Source organism: Phascolarctos cinereus, unplaced genomic scaffold (genome assembly GCF_003287225.1).
Source record: "Phascolarctos cinereus isolate Bilbo 61053 unplaced genomic scaffold, phaCin_HiC Scaffold_2;HRSCAF=192, whole genome shotgun sequence".
Taxonomy (NCBI): Eukaryota; Metazoa; Chordata; class Mammalia; order Diprotodontia; family Phascolarctidae; genus Phascolarctos; species Phascolarctos cinereus.
In genome coordinates this window covers 41701253-41722434 of record NW_027555625.1, presented here as the reverse complement: position 1 = coordinate 41722434, position 21182 = coordinate 41701253, and the positions used below count along the sequence as shown (strand labels likewise).

The 21182-nt window shown below is 43.0% G+C and overlaps 1 protein-coding gene across 1 annotated transcript in view; it reads left to right on the top strand.

Annotated features, from left to right (window-relative positions):
- The window catches only part of CFAP20 (cilia and flagella associated protein 20), a 38754-nt gene extending 18851 nt beyond the window's left edge, over positions 1-19903 (top strand). Inside the window, exon 6 of the mRNA XM_020963708.2 lies at positions 17312-19903. Within this exon, the coding sequence (XP_020819367.1) occupies positions 17312-17323 (12 nt within the window). The 3' untranslated portion in view covers positions 17324-19903. The remainder of the gene's footprint in view (positions 1-17311) is intronic.
- Positions 19904-21182: the final 1279 nt, after the last annotated feature.

Below are 21182 nucleotides of genomic sequence, written 5' to 3'. Positions count from 1 at the left end.
AATCAGTCAAAAACCCTGAAACCATAATGCAAGAAATAATACAGGAAAACTGCCCAGAATCTATGAAAGCAGACATTGATACTGGTCAACTGACTAGAAGGGACTTTAGAGATTACCTAGAGCCAAAGAGCCCAAAAAGAGCGTTTTTGTCAAAGGCTGTTGTACGGTCATGAAGAGTTCAAAGCTCAACTTCCTGGAGGATGCGTGAGTCTAGCTCTGGCGTTCTTCCCTGTTTCCTGAAGGCTGACGTTGCCTTTAATATGTGTTCCTTGCAGATAATTTCTGGATCGTATCCTTTAAGCTGATATTCAACCTTTGAACGTGGTCTTTGGGTTAGGGAGTTTGAAATGGGGGAGAGAAAGGGGAAGGGATGGTCTTCAACAGATATACCTTCTTGGTCTGCCTCTTCCAGGATGTGAAGGAGATTGGATTGTTCCAATCAGGAGCCACTGATATCTGAGGGTCTGCTGTGTTAGGCAAAACCTATGCTTCCTTCAGCCTTCTATCAGAGCTTTTGAATGGGACCATTTTTTTCTGCGCCTTTTGAATTTTGGGGCTGGGGGATTCTTTCTTTTTTAACTTTCCCTTCTTAATCCTTTGCAGCTGTTATCTTGCCCAGAGAAGACAGTTGTGTGGAATGGGATGGAAATATTTATTTTGAGTTGGGTTTGCTGGCTTTGGACCAGGAAAAGTGAATGACCATATTGGGGCCTCTGTCTTGTTTCTGAAAATGAGGTGGTTGGGGGGCAGGGTTAGGAATGGGGAGAGGCTTAACGGTGAGACTGATCCAGGCCTGAAGATCTAGTCAGAAGAGACCACCCAAGCAGAGTGGATTTCCTTTGAGTGGAAAAGGGTGGTGGTGTCCTGGGCAGGGACACAGGAAGAGGTAACTAGACATGGACTAAAGGCACCAGGGGCGTTGCTCAGAAAGTGAATTGGGGACTACTGGGCAGTGGATAAACTTGCCTGGGTGGAGGGCTGGATCGGAGGGGTGCCCCTGATGGGATTGTCATGACGTATCTCAGTCCCAACAAGCAGTTCCTTAAATTTGGTATTTCTGGAAAGGGCCCATTTATGAAAATCCTGCCCATTAATGCCTGACATTGGGCCTTGTTTCTTCATGCCACGGTGCCTTTGGTTTTGTGATATGGGGAAGGCTAGGGCTTCAAGTCGGGATGGCTGGTTCTGGTTCTGATTCTGTGACTCATTTACACGGGAACGGAAACTATTCCCTAAGGAAGGGAAATCCAGTAGAATTGTGAATCGTAGGGAAGGGAAGCCCAAGCCCTGTCCCTGGTATTTCTCCATGAAGGGGCAGGAAGCCAAAGAAGCAACCAGATTCTCAGGAAGTGCGAACATCAGAGGACATCCTGTGGTAGAGAGTAGGTTAGGACCGGTTCCCAAATTAGGAAGCCCCACGATGAGACTGAACACAACTTTTCCAGAAAGGGAAAAGCAGTCACTGCAATCGATCCCTGCCTCTTGGCCTGCCAGTCCTTAGAAAGCCCTGTCTCTTGAGTACCCGTCTTGTGAGGGAGAGGAGAGCGGTGCTCTGAGCAGCGGGATCCCCAGGCCCGCCAGAGTGCTTGTATAGCCGCCAGTAAAGGCAGGCAACACCGGTGAAGGCTTGGTCAGCATTGGACGTGGCAAGGGTGCGTCTAGGAGTGACTGACCAAAAGGGTTTGGAGCCACAGTGGGGAAACAGCTGGGATGGGGATCAGTGAGTAGACTGTAGGCTGTAAGCATGCATGTATATCAGCCCTGCCCTTACCATCCTTAACCCTGGACCAAGAGCATTATAGTGTGCCATCTTGGGGTGGGGCGGGGGGGAAGAGAAATGTCTGGAGCCCTGATTCTGCTGGCTGAAAGCCCGCTCCAAGTGTCATTCCCTTACCGTACCACATTGGGGCCACACAAGATGGCAGCCGGCATGACCACGAAGAACTGCAAATCATCATTTCCTTCAGTGAGTCTTTGTTGAATACCTATGATGTTGATCCCAGGCTTGTGTGAGGCACGGCAGGGAAATAAGAGAAAGTGATGTGGCTCCTCTTGAGGCTCTCGCTGGCTGGGCGAGCGAGACGTGGGATTTATTTCAATAACCGTACTTGACAGTATTGTATATAATGGAGTGCAGATGAAGAGCTGAAATAATAAATCAGACCATGGCTTCACAGTCCCACGATAGCAGGCAAGCGAGTTCTTACCTGTTTTTGTACTTGCCAGTGTGGGGCCGGGAGCTTCCCAGAGCATCAGACGAGGCCTCAATGGAATTGTGGCTCTTTGACTGCTCCGCACTTGGAGGCTATAGGCTTACCAGACAGAAAGAAGATGGCATAATGGAAAAAAAGGCCGGCCTGGCAGGTCCTAAATGTGCCACCTAGATGTGGGTTCTTGGGCAAATCCCTTAACCTACTTGTCTGGGCCTCACTTTTTCTTTACATAAGATTAGGGGGTCTTCCAAACTCTAAAATTTTATTTTAAATCAGAGGAGATAATGGGATGGGGTTGTATAGGGAAAAGAAACAGAAAGATAATCCCCACTGGGATTAAACCCGCCTTGCTTCCCAAACCTGGAGGTTACAGAGCACTAAATTCCTCTAGGGCAGGGACTGTGTTTTCTTTGTATGGGATATGAACACAAGCAAGCTAGATTCTAATAGGAGAAGACAACAAACACATTCAGGGGCAGCTAGGTGGCGCCATAGTGCATAGAGTACTAGGCCTGGAATCGGGAAGACTCATCTTGGTGGGTTCAAATCTGACTTCAGACACTTACTAGCAAGTCACCTGTTAACCCTATTTGCCTCAGTTTCCTCATTTGTAAAATGATCTGGAGAAGGAAATGTATCCAGTATCTTTGCCAAGAGTTAGACACATCTGAAAATGACTGAATGACCACAGGGGCTACAGCTGGAGGTAGGATGGGGTGGGAGATGAGGGCAGCGTGGCTTGGAAGTGACCGGGAAGGGGCGAGCGGGGCCTGGGACTAGACAAGATAGGCTGAAAGCTCGCCAGTTAGGGCCTAGGGTCCCGGGGGCAGACGCACATTTCTGGTGGGGAGGGGAGAGGACCAGCACAACCACAAGTGTGAGGCGCTCATGGGTCTCATGGGGACTTGGCGAGATGTGACTGGAGGCTAAACAATGGCTTTCTAAGGGGCACCTTATTTTTAAAAGCACAAGACAAGTCAAGTGTGTGCTTTGAGGGGGCTTTGGGGGTGGAGGGAGAAGATTGGTAGAATATCACTCTATGAAGAAAATGTAGTTTTGAGGAACAAGGAACCGGAGAAGGAAACGTGGATAAACATGAGTAATGGGAAGCATTCGGCTAAAGAGGCAGAAATGGTAACAGCATTGTCATGGGTATACAGTGTGGCCCACTGGGCCAGAAAGAGGAAATAGATGGCCTGTGGGAATCAGAAGGCATGATGGGATGATATAGTATTGATAAAGGTACTTCAATTATCCAGGCATCTCAGGCAGCTAAGTGGCACAGTGGGTAGAGCACCGGCCCTGAAGTCAGGAGGACCTGAGTTCAAATCCGGCCTCAGACCAAACACTTGACACTTACTAGCTGTGTGACCCTGGGCAAGTCACCCCCAATTGCCTAAAAAAAAAAAATTATCCAGAAGTCTGCTGGAAGGCCTTCTCTGGCAAAAGCAGAACAACTAATATTTCTTGACTTGCCTCCTCCTTCAAAAGCTAGGAGGAAAGGGGAGGGGGAACCACTCTGGTGATCCTGAACTTTACCAAAAGTAGAGCAATCCATTGTTGGAGTAGAAACAGGGATCTTAGCAGGAGCATGACCATCATAGAATTTAGAATTAGAAAAGAAAGAAAAGGCTAGGTATACACAGTCCGACATGCAACTCTTGATTTTAGGAGAGTAGATTTCAGAGGGTTCAGAGATAGGTTCAGACAGATTCCCACAATCTAACATTCTTTGCAGGGAAGTCAGCCCGTGAAGGGTAGTAAAGTGAATGAATTATGAAAGAATTTGAAAGACTGGAATGATGAAGATGCAAAGAGGAACCATTATGATAAGAAAAAGGGAAGGTATCTAAAGAGACTCATGTCGATCCTCAGGCATCCCCTTCACCTACCAACTTAAGATTTGGAAAAGATGAGTTCAAAATTCAACAAGCATGAGAACATCACAACAAAGTAGTGAGAAGACCTGTGTTCAAATCCCAGATCTGGTGCTTAGTACCCGTGTGACCTTCGACACAATTTGTGGACCTCAGTTTCATTTGCAAGATGATTGGGTTGGACTAGATGTCTAGGTGGTGCAGTGGATAAAGTACTGGGCTTGGACTTGGGAAGACTCATCTTCTCGAGTTCAAATCTGGCCTCAGACACTAGCTGGATGACTCTGGGCAAGTTGCTAACCCTGTTTGCCTCAGTTTCCTCATCTGTAAAATGAGCTGGAGAAGGAAATAGCAAACCACTCCAGTATTTCTGCCAAGAAAACCCATAATAGTCACCAAGATGGGACTGAATGAGTAGCCAAGATGGCCCAAGAGTAAATAAGACTTGACCACAGTCACACACTTAGCAGCTCTCTGAGTCAATTTAAACCCCGATCTTCTGACTCTGGTTTGGGTACTCTTTATACCATAGACCTGCTGTTAGCCAAGCCTCTGTTTGTGCCTCGTTGCTCTCACTAAATTGGGAGCTCTAATGATGGCTTCCCTGTGATATTTGTGTTGCTCATAGTACCTAACAGCACCCAAGAATCAAACTCCAGAGTAGTAACTACAGTCCTTGCCTGAAGATCTATTAGCAGTATTTCAGGGGCACAGAAGTAGACAGGGCCCTAGGCAAAGAGCCTAGTGGCCTAAACTCTTACTCCTGGACCTTCAACAAATTAGTTTTGTGACTCTGAGTAAGTGGGGATCACTTCCTTGGGCCTCAGTTTCTCCCTCTGTCAAAGGAAGCTGTTTGACCAGATGCTCTTTATGATCCAGTCCAGGAACTGACATTCTGTAATTCAAAGATACTTGGATATGGAGATTGGTTTTCTAGAATATGGCTAGGCCTGGGTTTCCGTAAGATCAGCTGTGGGATGCAATGTCCTAGGCAAGCACCTTCCCTGAGAGGGTCAGCCTCCTCTGTGGTTCTGAAAAGAGATTTTGAGACCTCTCCACCTCCCTTTGGAGTTTCCATCTTCCATCCCTCACCTTCCCCCCAGGGTCAGTGTGATACAATGGAAGGAACCGCAGTCTATGAGTTGTAAGGCATGAGTTTTTTTATTTTTAATAATTAAAGTGTCCTGGTTATATGACCTTGGATAAATCACTTCCCTTCTTTAGGGCCCAGTTTCCTTTTTTTTTTTTTTTGGAAGCAATCAAGGTTAAGTGACTTGCCCAGGTTCATACATCTAGTAAGTGTCTAAAGCCAGATGTGAACTCAGGTCCTCTTGATTCTATGGCTGGTGCTCTATCCACTGGACAATCTAGCTGCTTCCACCAGTTTCCTTTAAAAAAAAATTTATGTGGAAGATTAGGTAATCTCTAAAGGGCTCTTTCTGCTTTGATATTCAAGGAGTCTCTAATTCTTGGCTCCGGCTGATCACTAAAGGGTTAATGAACTCCAGTACCCACCCTCAGGTCCTCTGATCCACCTTCATTGCTCCCTCTATATCCCAATCTCTTTGGCCTCGCCAGATGTGTCCACGCCCGGCCTTCAGATGTGGCAGGCTGGCTTGTTCAAATTTCCTTGAAGTCCTAAGGGGTTGTTGGCTGGATGCCTGAGAGTTTTCTTTCATGGGTGTCCCTGGAGGGGGGGGGGGCGGGGTCGTGGGTGGGGAGGGCTCCCCCGACTCTCGCTCCCTCCAGGCTCAGGGGTGTGTCAGGCAGTTGGCCCTCAGCCAGACAACTGGAGGCACTGGACCCTCTGTGTCCTCTCCTTTCCCCTGCTAAGGGAGGATTGCAAGGCCAGGAGAGAGACGGGTGACAGATGACTTTTTGGAGAGCTCCTGGCTCAGCCCAGTAGAAGGTGGTGGCTGAGAGGACACCTGGAAAAGGAGAGGAGGAAGGATGGTGAGTGCCGGGCTGGTTCCTGGATGTCAGCCTGCAGAAGAGGGGTTATACAGCCCCCTATCCCCCTGTCCTGGCAGATGCGAAGGGCTGAGGGGGAGAAAGATGCCAAGTTCTCCTCTTGTGATGGAAAGCTGTTGCTGTGGGGACAGGTTCTGGAGTCAGCCTGGAGCTGTCAAGCTTCGCCTCCTGATTTCAATAGTTGCTTTTCATGAGTGATAGTTTCCAGATGGCCACTGGCCTGGCAGCCGCTTGCTTAGCAGCCATTTCTGCCTCTCCTCCCCCCCACTCCAGGCCCATCCTCTCAAAAGCACCCCCTCAGCTCCTTGGAGAAGGTCACAGAAGATGGAAGACCTGGCCAGCACCTATCACCTGGGCACATCTTGGCCCTGATAAAGGGAGAGTCCCCGCCTCTCCCTCATCTCTCTCCTCTCTTTCCAGGGTGGGGCTGGTGTCTGTTGGCTCTAAGGGGCAACCAGGTTCTGGCTAGGGAGGTGACCCATTAATAAGCAGGGAGATGGCAGCTGTGAAAGTCCCATTGTTCTTCAAGCCGGTCCTTCCTGCCCCCGGTGTCCCTCCAGCGCTGAGCGCCTCACTCCTCTGGCATCCCCTTCCCCTCCACCCATGTACCCGTTTCATGCAACAGAGCCCAAATCCTAAGGAAATCATGAATAGGAACTGGTCCCTTAGCTCAACTAGGATTTATTTCACTGATGCAAGGAACTCCCACCTGAGGATCCCCCTCCGCCAACACATGTAGGCACCTTCTTTACGACTTAGGAGTCTTCCTTAGAGCACTTAGAAGTTCTTGGCTCTTAGGTCAGCTACCGGCCAGAGATCAGGTCTTTTTTTTGGCGGGGGGGGGGCTAGGCAGTGGGGTTGAGTGACTTGCCCAGGGTCACATAGCTACTAAGTGTCAAGTGTTTGAGGCCAGATTTGAACTCAGGTCCTCCTGACTCCAGGGCCGCCACTTAGGGCTTTCTTAAAGCCTGCCCCCTAGCCCTATTGATCACTGTGATTGGGAAGAAGAGGGAAAGATCCCTGAGGGTATTCACTTTCACCTGGTTTCAGATCTCCTCTTCCCAGCAGAACAGTCATTGATGGCAGGTCAAGGCATAGGCTGATAGCTTCACCAGAATAGGAACAGCTGAGTTTAGCACCTGGTTAGAAGAATCATCCATTAGAATAATAAGCCCTCACCAATGGAAAGCTGAGTTCAGAAGAGAGGAAGTTTTCTGAGGGAGAAATGAGTTCTGTTTTGGACATGCTGAATTTGAGGTGTCTCTGAGACATCCAGTCTGAAATGTCCAAGAGACAGATGATGATGTGATTCAGAACCCAAAATAACTGAGGGTTCCCCCCCTTGAATGCATCCGTTTGGTAAAATTGATAAAAGAAGGGAATGGTAAATGTTGGCGGGGCCTTGGGAAGACTTGTGAATTGGTCCATCCATCCTGGAAAACAATTAGAATTATGCTAGAAAAAGGAGTAACATTTTGCTTTAGTGATACCACTCCTAGGACCCTAGAGAAGCCGAAATACCAAGGATGAAGGCTTGTGTGTACCGTTTATTCACTGAAGTTGCGGAGCATCTCCAGTGGTCCTCATCTGTATCTGGCCACTGGCCCCTGATGGCTCCAGAGGAGAAAGTGAGGCTGGTGACCTTGCACAGCCCTCCCTGTCTTACATCCAGGGCATTTGCAAGTCATGACATTGCTTTCCTGATGCCGTGGTCTTCCTTGAGAATAAAGGGCAAACCGCCACACAGTATTCACCAAAGCTATCAGAACCAGGAAAATAATTTTCACAGTGACCTCCATAATGTAAAAGTAAATAGTTGAAGACTTCAGTACAATGTAGTCAATTGTGACTTAAAAGAATTATCAGTCAGTCAATAAATATTAATCACATCCTATGTGCCAGTCACCATGCATGGCTCTGGGCATACGCAGAAAGGCAAAAGACAGTCTCCATTCTTAAAGAGCTCCCATTAGGGGAGGGCAGGATAGGATTAAGAGAAACAGAGTTAGTTTTTCACAACATGTGTACTATGGATGTGTTTTGCATAACTGCACATGTACAACTTATATTGAGTTGCTTGCCTTTTCAATGAGGGTGGGTGGGGAGGGAGGAAGAGAGAAAATTTGAAACCTAAAGTTTTAAAAACATATGTTTAAAAAAATATATTTTCACATGCTACTGGGAAATAAATATAGGAAATGGGGTACAGAAGTCTATCCTGCCCTACAGGAAAATAGAAGGGGAAGGGGATAAGAGAAGGGGAGAGAGATAGAAGAGAGGACAGAGTAGGGGAAGGGATATTCAGAATGCATGACATCTTGGGGTAGGGGGAAGGGGGAGATGGGGTGAAAATTTGGAACTCAAAAACTTGTGGAAGGGAATGTTGAAAACTAAAAATAAATAAATTTATATTTAAAAAAAAGAGCTCCCATTAGAATGGGGAAAACAACTTGTGAACTAGTGGATACAAACAAAACATGTACATAGATACATAGATACATAGACATGTGATATATATATATACACATAGATACATAGATATGTGATATATATACACATAGATATGTGATATATATATATACATAGATATGTGAGATATATATATATATACATACATACACACACACACACACACACACACACAGACACACACACGAGATAATCAGCAGAGAGAAGGCTCCAGCATTAAGGAGAGGGTCAGGAAAAGCTTGTGGTAGAAAGTGAGATTTTAGCTGGCACTTGAAGAAAGCCAAGGAGATATCAATCAATTATTCAATCATTCAATCAGCTTTATTAAGCACCAGCTAGGTATGCCAGGCACTATCGAGGCCCTAGGGATACAAGTACAGTGAATGAAACAATCCCTCTTGTTCCTCTTTCTCTCAAGTAGCTGAGATTCCCAAGGGAGGGATGGCAAAGCAAAGTTCTCTCCTTACCTACGGAGCTAGGGACTCTAGGTTTGGAGGAAGCAAACACTGTCAGATGTGGCCAATCTTCATTTGTTTTGCTTGATTCTACTTTGTTACAATTAAGAGTTCCAGTGCCACTTGCATTTTGTGGTAGAAAGATCGTCATTGGGAAGTGAAAGTGATATTTTTTTAAAAGGCTATCAAAATCTTTTTTATAAAAAGCTAAAAAGCCGAGGCAGCTAGGTGGCACAGTGGATAGAGCACTGGCCCTGGATTCAGGACAACCTGAGTTCAAATCCAGCCTCAGACACATAACATTTACTAGATGTGTGACCCTGGGCAAGTCACTTAACTCCATTGCCTAGGCTGCCCCCCTAAAAAGTCGAAAAGCTATTAAAATATTTTTCAATGTGCATAAGAGAACAGAAGGAAGTTCACAAGGAGGCACAGGCAGGCAGAAGTTTTGAAAGGAACCATGTAGAATTTATTGTGTACTTCATTCATTCATTCATTCATTCATTCATTTAGTATTTTGCTAGGCAATGAGGTTAAGTGACTTGCCCAAGGTCACACAGCTAGTGAGTGTCAAGTGTCTGAGGTCAGATTTGAACTCGAGTCCTCCTAACTCCAGGGTCAGTGCTCTATTGTATACTTAAAAAAAAGGAGGGTCAGCTAGGTGGCACAGTGGATAGAGTGCTGGCTTACAGTGAGGAAGACTCATCTTCCTGAGTTCAAATCTAGCCTCAGACCCTTATTAGCCGTATGATCCCGGGCAAGTCGCTGAATGCTGTTTGCCTCAGTTTCCTCATCTGTAAAATAATCTGGGGAAGGAAATGGCAAACCACTCCAGTATCTCTGCCGAGAAAACCCCCAGATAAGGTCAGGAAAAGTTGGATACGACTGAAACAACTCAACATCCCCCACAACAAAATGTTTGTAGGTTAGTGAGAAAGGTGGCAAAGACAAGCCTGAACATGCAGAGTGAGAAAGGATAACTTCAAAGTGGCAGAGAAGGCGGGAGGGAGTAGGGTCCACACTCCAGGCAGAGCATTTCACCTTCTCTTCATTGATTTCAGTCCCAGAAGGACTAGAGAGAGGGTGGTGTCGCTGAGGTGGTTGGAGGGGTGGAGGAAGACAGCGGGGAGGCTTCTAGGCTGGGCTGTAGAAGGATGTGGGTGGAACAGACTCTATGGGGAATGAGATAAACAGTCTATAAGAGCTGAAAGGAAGGATTGTTGAACAACAAGAGGGACCTTCTGGAAGGGATGGCTAGGAATTTGCAGTGAGTGAAATGAGTTTGATTCTGTGACTTTGTCCAGTATTTTCATCAAATCTGGGGCAGGACTGGGGAAACTGAATGGTAGGGGTCACCCAAGGATGTGAACTTATTTCTTTTTCATAAGAAGAAGAGCGGAAGGTCAGAGGCAAGAGATTATAGGCTAAGAACTAGTCAGAGAGGAGGCCATGGGTTAAGGGCAAGGTATGGAGGTCATTAAAACTAGAATGGGGAAGTGGCCTGGGAAAATAGGGATGGGTCAAAGGGTCAAGGGAGCAAAGGGTGGAAGAGTAGATTTAATGGGAGCTGGAGAAGTGAAAGAACGGATGGTTGTGGTAGGAAATTAGAATTTCAAAGCTGTGTACCTCGGAGGTGCTATAATTCAGAGAGATAGTGAGGGCTTAAATGGGGTCCCTGGACTTGTAAAAGAATAGTTAAGGGACCCAGAGGTAATCTTGCTAGAAATCCCTGAAGATAAGAGAAGGGGTGAGAAGACCAGGCACAGAATCACTGAAAAGGGTGGGAGATGAGATGAAAAAGGCCAGCAGATGAAAGCAAGGAAGGGGAGTGGATGCTGCGAGGAAATGGATAGACAAAGAAAAATGAAAGGCCCTTAGGGGGATGGAAGAGGAAAGGTCTGAAATGGCAGCGACACCATTTCATTCATTCTCTCTTCTTGGTCCTCGGAGTCACGGACAGTGCCAGGATGAGTTGCCACCAGCGGAGAAAGGAGTTGCAAAGGATGTGGGGTCCTCAGAGGAACTTTAGATTTCTCTGAAATATTTGTTGAAATTTGGAGGTGGGTGGAATTTGAAGGGTGGAGAGTACTTTTTTGGGGGAGGTGGGAAGGAGGAGCAGAGAGGGAACTGTAATGCTTGTATTAGTCCTGGATGGAGTTGTGTCGCGATTGCATGAGCCCCTAGAGGCTCTATCCAATGGCCTGAATCAGCTTCACTTTCTCATCTAGCCAACTTGGTAGAAAGGTGGCAAGTCTGAAATCTTTACCTAAGAATTAAAAGCCAAAAGGATCCTCAAATTAACACATACATACACACACCAGAAGCCATCAATCAGTTATTCTTTTTTAACTTCTAAAATTTATTTACTGTTTTATTTTCCCCCACTTACATGTGAAAACAATTTTTAACATTCGTTTTTAAAGCTTTGAGTTTCAAATCCTCTCCCTTCCTTACTCCCCCCCCCCATATTGAGAAGGCAAGCAATTAGATATAGGTCATACATGTGTGGTATACAAAACATATCCAGGATAGTCATATTGTGAAAGAAAACACAGATTAAAAAAAAACCTCAAGAAAAATAAAGTAAAAAAAATATGCTTCAATCTGTTCTTTCTCTGGGGTTGGATAGCATTCCTCATCATAAGTCCTTCAGAGTTGTCTTGGATCATTGCATTGCTGAGAATAGCTAAGTCATTCACAGCTGATCATCTTACAATATGGCTTTTACTTTGTACACAGTACATGTCACTTTGCATCAGCCCATGCAAGTCTTTTCAGGTTTTTCCATCAGTTACTATTATTGAGCAGCTGATGTTCTTACCATTTGTATGTGTAGAGGTTTGGGGGCTAAGGATCTCCAAATAAAATATAGAAATAAGAGGCTTCTGTCTGGCCATTGATGGACTATACCCAAGAAGGTCTGGTAATGCGTTGGCCCTGAATCTTCAAAAGGACTATAAACTGAAAAGGAAAGGGGAGGAAGAAAACTGTCTTTGCCTGTCCACCAAGTAAGAGATCATATACAGGAGCTGCAATGTAAGAAAAAGAATACTGATCAGGAGATCACACACACACACATACACACACACACTCCAAGAGAAATAGAAGTCATGTCCTCAGATGCATCTGTATACAAATGCAAATGATATGGGGAACCAATAAAGAGAAGTAGAGATTGTAATATGAAGCAAATTTAATCTCATAGGTATCACTGAACCTTGAATTATGTCTCTCAAAGGTTACACCTAATTCAAAAGGAACAGGATAGGTGAGGGGGTGAAAGAACGGCATATCTGTAATGGAGAAGGACAGCTAGGTGATGCAGTGGATAGAACGTCAGGCCTGGAGTCAGGAAGACCTGATTTTAAATGAGGCCTCAGATGCGTACTAGCTGGGTGACCCTGGGCAAGTCACTGAACCCTGTTTGCCTCAGTCTCCTCATGTGTCAAATGAGCTGGAGAAGGAAATGGCAAACCACTCCAGTATCTCTGCCAAGAAAACCCCAAATGGGGGCATGGAGAGTCGGACATGATTGAAATGATTGGACGACAACAATGCAGGGGCAGGTGGGGACTGGCCAATGAGGGCCTGGCCCTCAAGAGTGTATACAGTATGCCCTAGTCAGTAACAGTCCACATGGAGGCTGGATGAACATGCTCTTAGAAATGCATGATGGCGGGGGGCCTTCCCCTCCCCCAACCTCAGACCACCCTCCGGTGTCTTCTGACTATTTCCTGTTGGCTTACTGCATGGTGACAAAAAGTCTTGTAATTAGCTGTTGAGCCAGAACTTAGAGTGGATACAAAAGTAAGATCTCTTTTTCCCAGGTGGCTTTTGAGTGGGAAAAAAGAAATATTATGGGCCTTCAGGTTGGGGAGGTAAGAGCAGGGTCAATGGCTTGTCGTGGCTGCCTTCTCTCCCTACTCAGTTACCATGGGCTGTGAACACATCACACCTCTGCTTCCTTTGTGTCCTTGTGTTTATTCATTACTAATCTTAGGTAAATGAGTATCTGGGACAGAATGGACCAGGTTCAGACATTGTGACTTTGAAAGGTCGGTAGAACCTATCAAAGATCCTCAGTGACCAGAGCTAGTAGCAGCAGTAGTAGGGCCCATGAGGAGTCATGACCTGCTTAATCCTTAATGCTTAATTAAGCAGTGAATTAACCTGGCAGTAGAGAGATAATGTCCTGCCATCAAGGGAGTAATTTGTCCATGAGCTATACCAGACCCAGAAGTTAACTTTATGGGGACTCTTCAAAGGGAGAAAAGAACTCTCAAGGCAAAAGAGGTATCTTCCCCTCCAGGGCTGGGGGTCCAAGGTGGTGGGATGTTTTACAGCAGCCAATCTAATCTTGGGTCCATTTTCCCCAAAGATTGAATGGGTACGTGAAGGGGAGAGTACACCTCTAGGTTTGGGGGGGATGTTTTATATTTCAGTCATTGCTATACCTTCTCAGTAAATATCACTTTGTAAAAGCAAATTGGTGTTAATTGGTTTATTTATTTTGGAGAGATGTTAGCTGGATAAATAATAATGGGGGGCTGGATGGGGGGGGTCCACCAGTGCCTCAAGATTATACCTAGGATCTTGAATGGATAGCTATCCTTTGGGGATCTGACCTGCTAAGGTGAGTAGGGGTGGGAAAGTAAGCCCAGAGACTCACTTTCTAAAGATGTATAGCATATATCTTTAGAAGAGAAACAAGACCCAAAGGGGAAGCCTGGTGGAAAGCTTTTGAGTGAAGATTAATGCTCTCAGAAACAGCAACAATAATGCTATCCATCGCACTACACAATAAAGCACCCTAAGAGAAGTAGAAATTGATGTGTTTGGGAAGTGGATTTCAAAGTACTAATTACTTCAACTATCTGGATATTTTCTGGAGCTCCCTACCTGAAGTAGAACAGTGAACACTTTCTTGACATGTCTTAATGATAATTTCATCTTTCCAAAAATGGAGGAAACAACAAGGAAAATTGCTATTCTGGATCTAATTCTTATAAACAAGGAGGCCATGTTTGCTGGAGTGGAAATGATGGCATATTTTTTTGAGGAGGGTGGGGGATGACTACTCCATCTCATAATGATTGTGTTATAGAAGTAGAGGAAAGCTGAGCCTAGACTGAAATGTACCTTGTTGGGAGAGTAGATGTTAAAAGATTCAGAGAAAGGACAGGTAGAATCCCACAGACTGAAATTCTATAGGGCAAGTCATCCCAGAAGGGATGGGATGCTCTCAAAAATGAAATTCTGAAAAAGCTCTAAATCACTATTGAATAAAGAAATGCAAATTAAAACAACTCTGTGATACCACCTCATACCTATCAGATTGGCTAATGTGACAGAAAAGAGAAATGACAAATGTGGGAGGGTGCGTGGAAGAATTGGGACACTAATGCACTGTTGGTGGAGTTGTGAACTGATCCAATCATTCTGGAAAACAATTTGGAACTACGCTCAAAGGACAATCAAACTGCATACCTTTGATCCTGCAGTACCACACTTCAATCTGTATCCCAAAGAGATCAAAGGAAAAGGAAAAGGACCCACATGTACAAAAATATTTGTAGCAGCTTTTTGTGGTGGCAAAGAATTGGAAATTGAGGGGATGTTTATGAACCGGGGAATGACTGAATAAGTTGTGGTCCATGATTGTGATGGAATGTTATTGTGCTGTAAGAAATGATAAGCAGGAATGTTTCAGAAAAATGTGAGAAGATTTACATGAACTGATGCAAAGTGAAATGAGCATTGTACATTGAAGAGAACGTTGTGCACAGTAACAGTGATATTGTGCTATGATAACTGTGAATGACTTAGCTATTCTCAGCGATATAATGATCGAAGACAATTCCGAAGGACTTATGATGAAAAATGCTATTTAGCTCCAGAGAAAGAGCTGATAAAGTCTGAATGCAGATTAAAGCATATTTCTTTTACCTTATTTCTCTTGGGTTTTTGTCTGTATTTTCTTTCACAACATGGCTAATATGGAAATATGTTTTGTATGACTGCATATGTATAATCTATATCAAATTGGTTGTCCTCAAGGAGGAGGGAGGGAAGAGAGGAAGGGAGATAATATGGAACTCACAATTTTGAAAAGCAGATATTAAAATTGTCTTGACATGTAATTGGAAAAATATATTAATTTTAAAAAAGAATGAAATTCTAAAGGCACTAAGATTCCAGTGAGGAGGGCAAGGAGGGATTGTCTAACATGATCAATGTGAGTGACAAATAAGACAAGTAGAAATGATGGGGGATGAATTTGTGGCCATGTCCTTTACGCAAAATGTCTGTGGTATAAACCTCCAAAAGAACAGAGGCTGGAAATCCTAAGGATCTACACAGGAAAAAACCAAGTGGCCGAAGAACACCTATTGCCTAAACTATGATATAAACTTGAATGGATAATTCTTAGAATTGGTCCATCATCGTCCAAGGACAACCAAAAATTGTTTTCAAGCTTGGATAGTTATAAGAACTGATGGAGAAAGGACTGAGCCACTCAACACTTGGCTTCCTTTCTCTCTGCCAAAGAGGACGATATGTGGACTGGAAAGGGAAGGATAGAAATAGCTAATGGGAAATGGATACCATATAGAAGTAGAGAGAAAGGAAGAGAGACCTTGGGGCTCCATCTCCTGATTCTGGACATTTTCTCTGGATGTTCTCCGTGCCTGGAATTTATTCCCTCTTTGTTTCCATCTCCTGACTTTTCTGGCTTTCTTCAAGTCCAAGCTAAATTCCTACCTTATGCAAGAAGCCTTTCCCGACCCCCCTTAATTGGAGTGCCTTCCCTCCAAATAATCTACAATTAATCCTGTCTGTATCTTGTTTGGATATAGTTGTTTGCATGCTATCTGTGAGCTCCCTGATAGCAGGAGCTGGGTTTGAGGTTTTGGATATTTTTTTTGTTTTTTCTTTGTATCACCAGCACTTAGCACAGTGCCTGATACAGAGCAGGCTCTTAATAAATGCCTGTTGACTTAACTGACTTGAGTTCAGGTCTCTAAGCTCATTTGGATTACCTGAATATTGTGGTTGTGGATGTGAATGTGATTGTGGTACCACTGTCAGTGGTCTTTAAAAGATAGTTGAGGACGGGAGAAGCACCATATGATCAGAGAAGGGTAAGTGTTATGATTTTCCAAAAAAAAAAAAAAGTGGGGTCGAGAAGAATAGAATCTTTAAGGTCAGGGAGCTGGAATTAAATGCTTGGCAATAGTCTAGAACATGGTAGTAAAGAGATTGTTAGTGGACACCTTAAGAAAAGGAAGTCGCTATCTCAAAGGGGCAGCATGACTTATCAAGAACAGGTTATGCTAGACTAACCCCATTTCCCTTTATAGCAAGGTTACTAGACTGATGTGACACATCATGGCGCAGTGGATGAAGAGCTAGCCTCAAAGCCAAGGGAGATCTGGTTTCAAGTCTTGCCCCTGACTTGTCAAGTAAACAAGCATTTATTAAGCACCTACTCTGTGCCAGCCACTGTGCTAAACGATAGGAATATAAAGAAAGACAAAAGACAGCTTCTGCTCTGGAGCAGCTCACAGCCTTATAGACTGTGTAACCTTAGCAGGTCACTTATCCTCTCAGTACTCTAGACTTGGGTCAGCTAGGTGGTGCTATCGTGCACAGAGTGCAGGGTCTGGAGACTGGAAGATTCACCTTCCTGAGTTCAAATCCAGCCTCAGACACTTACTAGTTGTGTGACTCTGGGCAAGTTACTTAACCCTGCTGGCCTCAGTTTCCTCATCTGTCAAATAAGTTGGAGAAGGAAATAGGAAACTACTCAAGCATCTTTTCCAAGAAAACCCCTCATGGAGTCATGAAGAGTCAGACACAATTGAAACCACTCGACAACAATAACAACCCTAGGTTTCAGAGAAGGTACCACCCTTCATTGGTAGAGGGAGTCCTCTCCCTTGGGAATTCCCTATAGGAATGAAATCACACATCTAGTCCTGGCAGGTGAGGGGAATGGGGTAAATATATTAACTTAGCGAGGTTTTAGCAAAGCATTTGACAAAGTCTCTCGCTATTCCTGTGGAAAAAGATGGCTAGACTGATGTTTCCCAAATTGTGCTGCAAGGGACCTTGAAACGCCCCGAGTTGGGTAGTGGGTTTTTTTTTCAAATAAATCTCATTGTTTGTTAACATACACTAAAAGCAATAATTTTAGATGATTTTACTATAAGGGTTCTGCCAAAGGATTGTTTAAATTGAAGGGTGTTAACATTTTGGAAAATGTTGAGAGCCACTGGGCTAGACGAGCATTCAGTCAATAATTTAAGTGCCTTTTGTCTTCCAGGCATTGTGCTAGACACTGGAATACAAGTACAAAGAATGTACCATCCCTACCTACTGGAAAAAACACTCGGATCTGTTTGAATGACCAAACCCGGAGAGAAGTCCTTAATCGGTCAGTGTCACTGAGGATGGAAGTCTCTGGAGGAAGGCCTCAGGGAGCCATGCTTGGGTCTGTGCCGTGTAACATTTTTATCAATGACTCAGATGACCTGACAATCAAATTTGAAGATGATGCAAAACTTGGAGAAACAGCCAGCACTTTTTATGACAGAGTCAGGATCAAAAAAAAAAAAATCCTGGCAGGCAGGCTAGAATGTTGGGTGGAATCTAGTAATATGAAATGTAATAGAGATTAATGTTAAGTCAGTTGTTAGGCCATCTACAAACATTAATTGCCTTTGTCTCCCTAATCATGAGATAATCATACAATGACTAATAATGATTATATAGTGCTTATTATATGCCAGGAAGATTTTCACAAGAAAAGACAGCAGAGGATTAAAGGAAATTCCAACCAAGCTGTATGATGGCTCATAGGTCTTTGGTGGTCGAACAAATACAGTGAAAGATTTGGTGGAGTTAGTTTAATCTTGTTTTCAAAGGCAACAAAAACCATCATTTCCTGAGCTATTCGGTCATCTTGTATTGCATTACTCATGAGTATTTGTATTTAATTTTCTTAGAGTTATAAAAATTATTTTGAATTATGCACTAACAACTGTTGTAGGGGATGAAAAGTTAGAGAAATTCCATAAAGAATTCCATAGGCTGTCCAAATTAAATCGACATATAATTTAATACCTAATGGTTTCAATGAAAAGGTGTTTATAGACAAGGATAGTGAAAAATATATTGGCGAATATGGTTTAGGGGCAAGAAACGAGAGGTGAAAGGCTTGTGGTCTACACAGGAGCCTCACACCTGTGTTTCATGAATGCCTTCTTTAAAAGTTAGTAGGTGCTAGACATGGTGAATGCCAAATAACATCATAAAAAAAGATATTGATTGTATGTTGATACACAGGAAATGACTAGTTACTGATGTGGGTGACATTTGCAAATCCGTTTCTGGGTACAGTCAGACTGCTGATTTGGTAGAGAAAAATCAATACCACACTAGAGGAAAGCATGAAAATGAGAATATATGACATACAATAGAAGCAACTCAAGTATGATTTATTTAAAAAGCTATGAAGAGGTAGTTTCAAAAGGAAGAAATGAAAATTATCAGTAGCCAAATTTGAAAATACTTCATATGAATATTAATTAGAGAAAAGCAAATGAAAACAATTCTGAGGCTCTACCTAATAAGTGAATTGACAAAGTTGGAAAAAAAAAAAAAGGAAAATAACATGCTGGTGAGGCTGAGGGAAATCAAGGCCCATTGATTCACTGTTGGTGGAGTTGTGAATTGGTCCAGCCATTCTGGAAAGCAATTTGGACCTATGCTCCAAAAAAAAAAAAATCACTAAATTGGGGCAGCTAGATGGTGCAGTGGATAGAGCACCAGCCCTGGATTCAGGAGGACCTGAGTTCAAATCTGGCCTCAGACACATAACACTTACTAGCTGTGTGACCCTGGGCAAGTCATTTAACCCCATTGACTAACCCAAAAAAAAAACAACCCCCCCCCAAAAATCACTAAACTGTATGTCTCCTTTTAGATGTCCCCTTAAATGATACCACTACTAGGCCTATACTCCAAAGAGAACAAAGAAAGAAGAAAAGGGCATATATCTACAAAAATACTTTGAGCAGTTCTTTTTGTAGTGGTGAAGAACTGGAAACTAAAAGCTGCCCGTCAATGGGAGAAATGTCTAAACAAATCATGGCATGTGAATGTAATGGTATACTCATGTTTTAAAATATTTTATATTATTATTTTATATTTATCATCATTGTTGTTATTATATTTTATGTTTATGCTTTATTTTTTCTTATATTTTTTGACATGGCCGAAGTGTGAATTTGTCTTGCTTGACTATGCATATTTGTTATAATAACTTTGTTTTAATTTTTTCCAAAAGATTGAGAGGTGGGAGGGAGAGAAAATAGATTTCTGTTAATAGACAAAATTTTGTTAGTAGACAAAAATTCAATTAAAAACAAATGTGACTTGTTTAAACATGCAATTGATGCTGAAATATGGGGAATGGATAAAAGAACAAAGTATAACTATTCCCAAAGAAATTGAACTGATAAAAATCAATCTCTATAACAAAGAAACCAAAAGAACCTAATAGCTATGTCATCCAAATGGAAAGATATGACAAAGGTCACGTCAGTGTTGAATGCGCAGTCATTTGTAAGATTTCGTAGAGGTGGTTATTGGATGTTTTTGAGCAGTATGACCTCACACAACACCCTGATCATGATGGAATACTACTGTGCTATCAGAAATGATGAGTTGATGATTTTAGAAAAACATGGAAGGAATTGCATGAAATAATGAAGAGTGAAATTAGCAGAACCAAGAGAACATTGTATACAGTAACAGCAATATTGTTTGAAATTTCATTTTTAATTTATGGAATAAAACAAGCATTTCCATAACATAGTACAATAAAATAGATGGTCGCACATGAAACTACAAATCCACAGCTTGCTGTTCCTTTCAAATATACAACAAAATTATCATGTAAATTTCTTTTTTCTTTCCCTCCCAACCTTAGAGATGGCTATCATTAGATCCAAATAGATATTATGTATATACACACATATATATGTAAAATTATTTTATACATACTTCTATTTATCAATTCTTTCTCTAGATACAGATAGCATACTTCTTCATATGTCCTTTATAGTTCCATATAGTTCTTTTTTTATATAAATTTATTTATTTTTAGTTTTCAACATTCACTTCCACAAGTTTTTGAGTTCCAAATTTTCACTCCATCTCACCCCTCCCCCCACCCCAAGATGGCATGCATTCTGAATGTCCCTTCCCCTAGTCTGTCCTCTCTTCTATCTCTCCCCCCTTTTCTTATCCCTTTCCCCTTCTATTTTCCTGTAGGACAGGATAGACTTCTGTACCCCATTTCCTGTATTTCTTATTTCCCAGTAGCATGTGAAAACATTTTTTTAAAACATATGTTTTTAAAACTTTAGGTTTCAATTTTCTCTCTTCCTCCCTCCACCCACCCTCATTGAAAAGGCAAGCAACTCAATATAGGTTGTACATGTGCAGTTATGCAAAACACTTCCACAGTAGACATGTTGTGAAAAACTAACTCTATTTCCCTTAATCCTATCGCCCTCCCATTTATTCTATTCTTTCTTTTGACCCTGTCCCTCCTCAGAAGTATTTACTTCTGATTACCCCTTTCCCAATCTGCCCTCCTCTCTATCATCCCCTGCTCTCTTGTCCCCTTCTCCCCTATTTTCCTGTAGGGTAAGACAGATTTCCATACCCAATTGAATGTGTATGTTATTCCCTCCTTAAGCCAAATCCTATGAGAATAAGATTCACTCATTCCCTCTCACCTTTTCCCCTCCACTGTAAGAGACTTTTCTTTTTGTTTTTTTTTGTGAGATAATTTACCCCATTCTACCTCTCTTTTCTTCTCCGAGTATAATCCTCTCTCATCCCTTAATTTTATTCTCTAGATATGACCCCTTAATCTTCAGCTCACCCTGTGCCATCTATCTATCTATCTATACATACATATAATTTTTTTCCTCCAACTACCCTAATACTGACAAAGGTCTCATGAGTTATAAATATCATCTTTCCATGCAGGAATGTAAACAGTTCAATCTTAATAAGTCTCTTATGATTTCTCTTTCCTGTTTACCTCTTCACGTTCCACTTGAGTCCTGTATTTGAAAGTCAAATTTTCTATTCAGCTCCATTCTTTTCATTAGGGAATG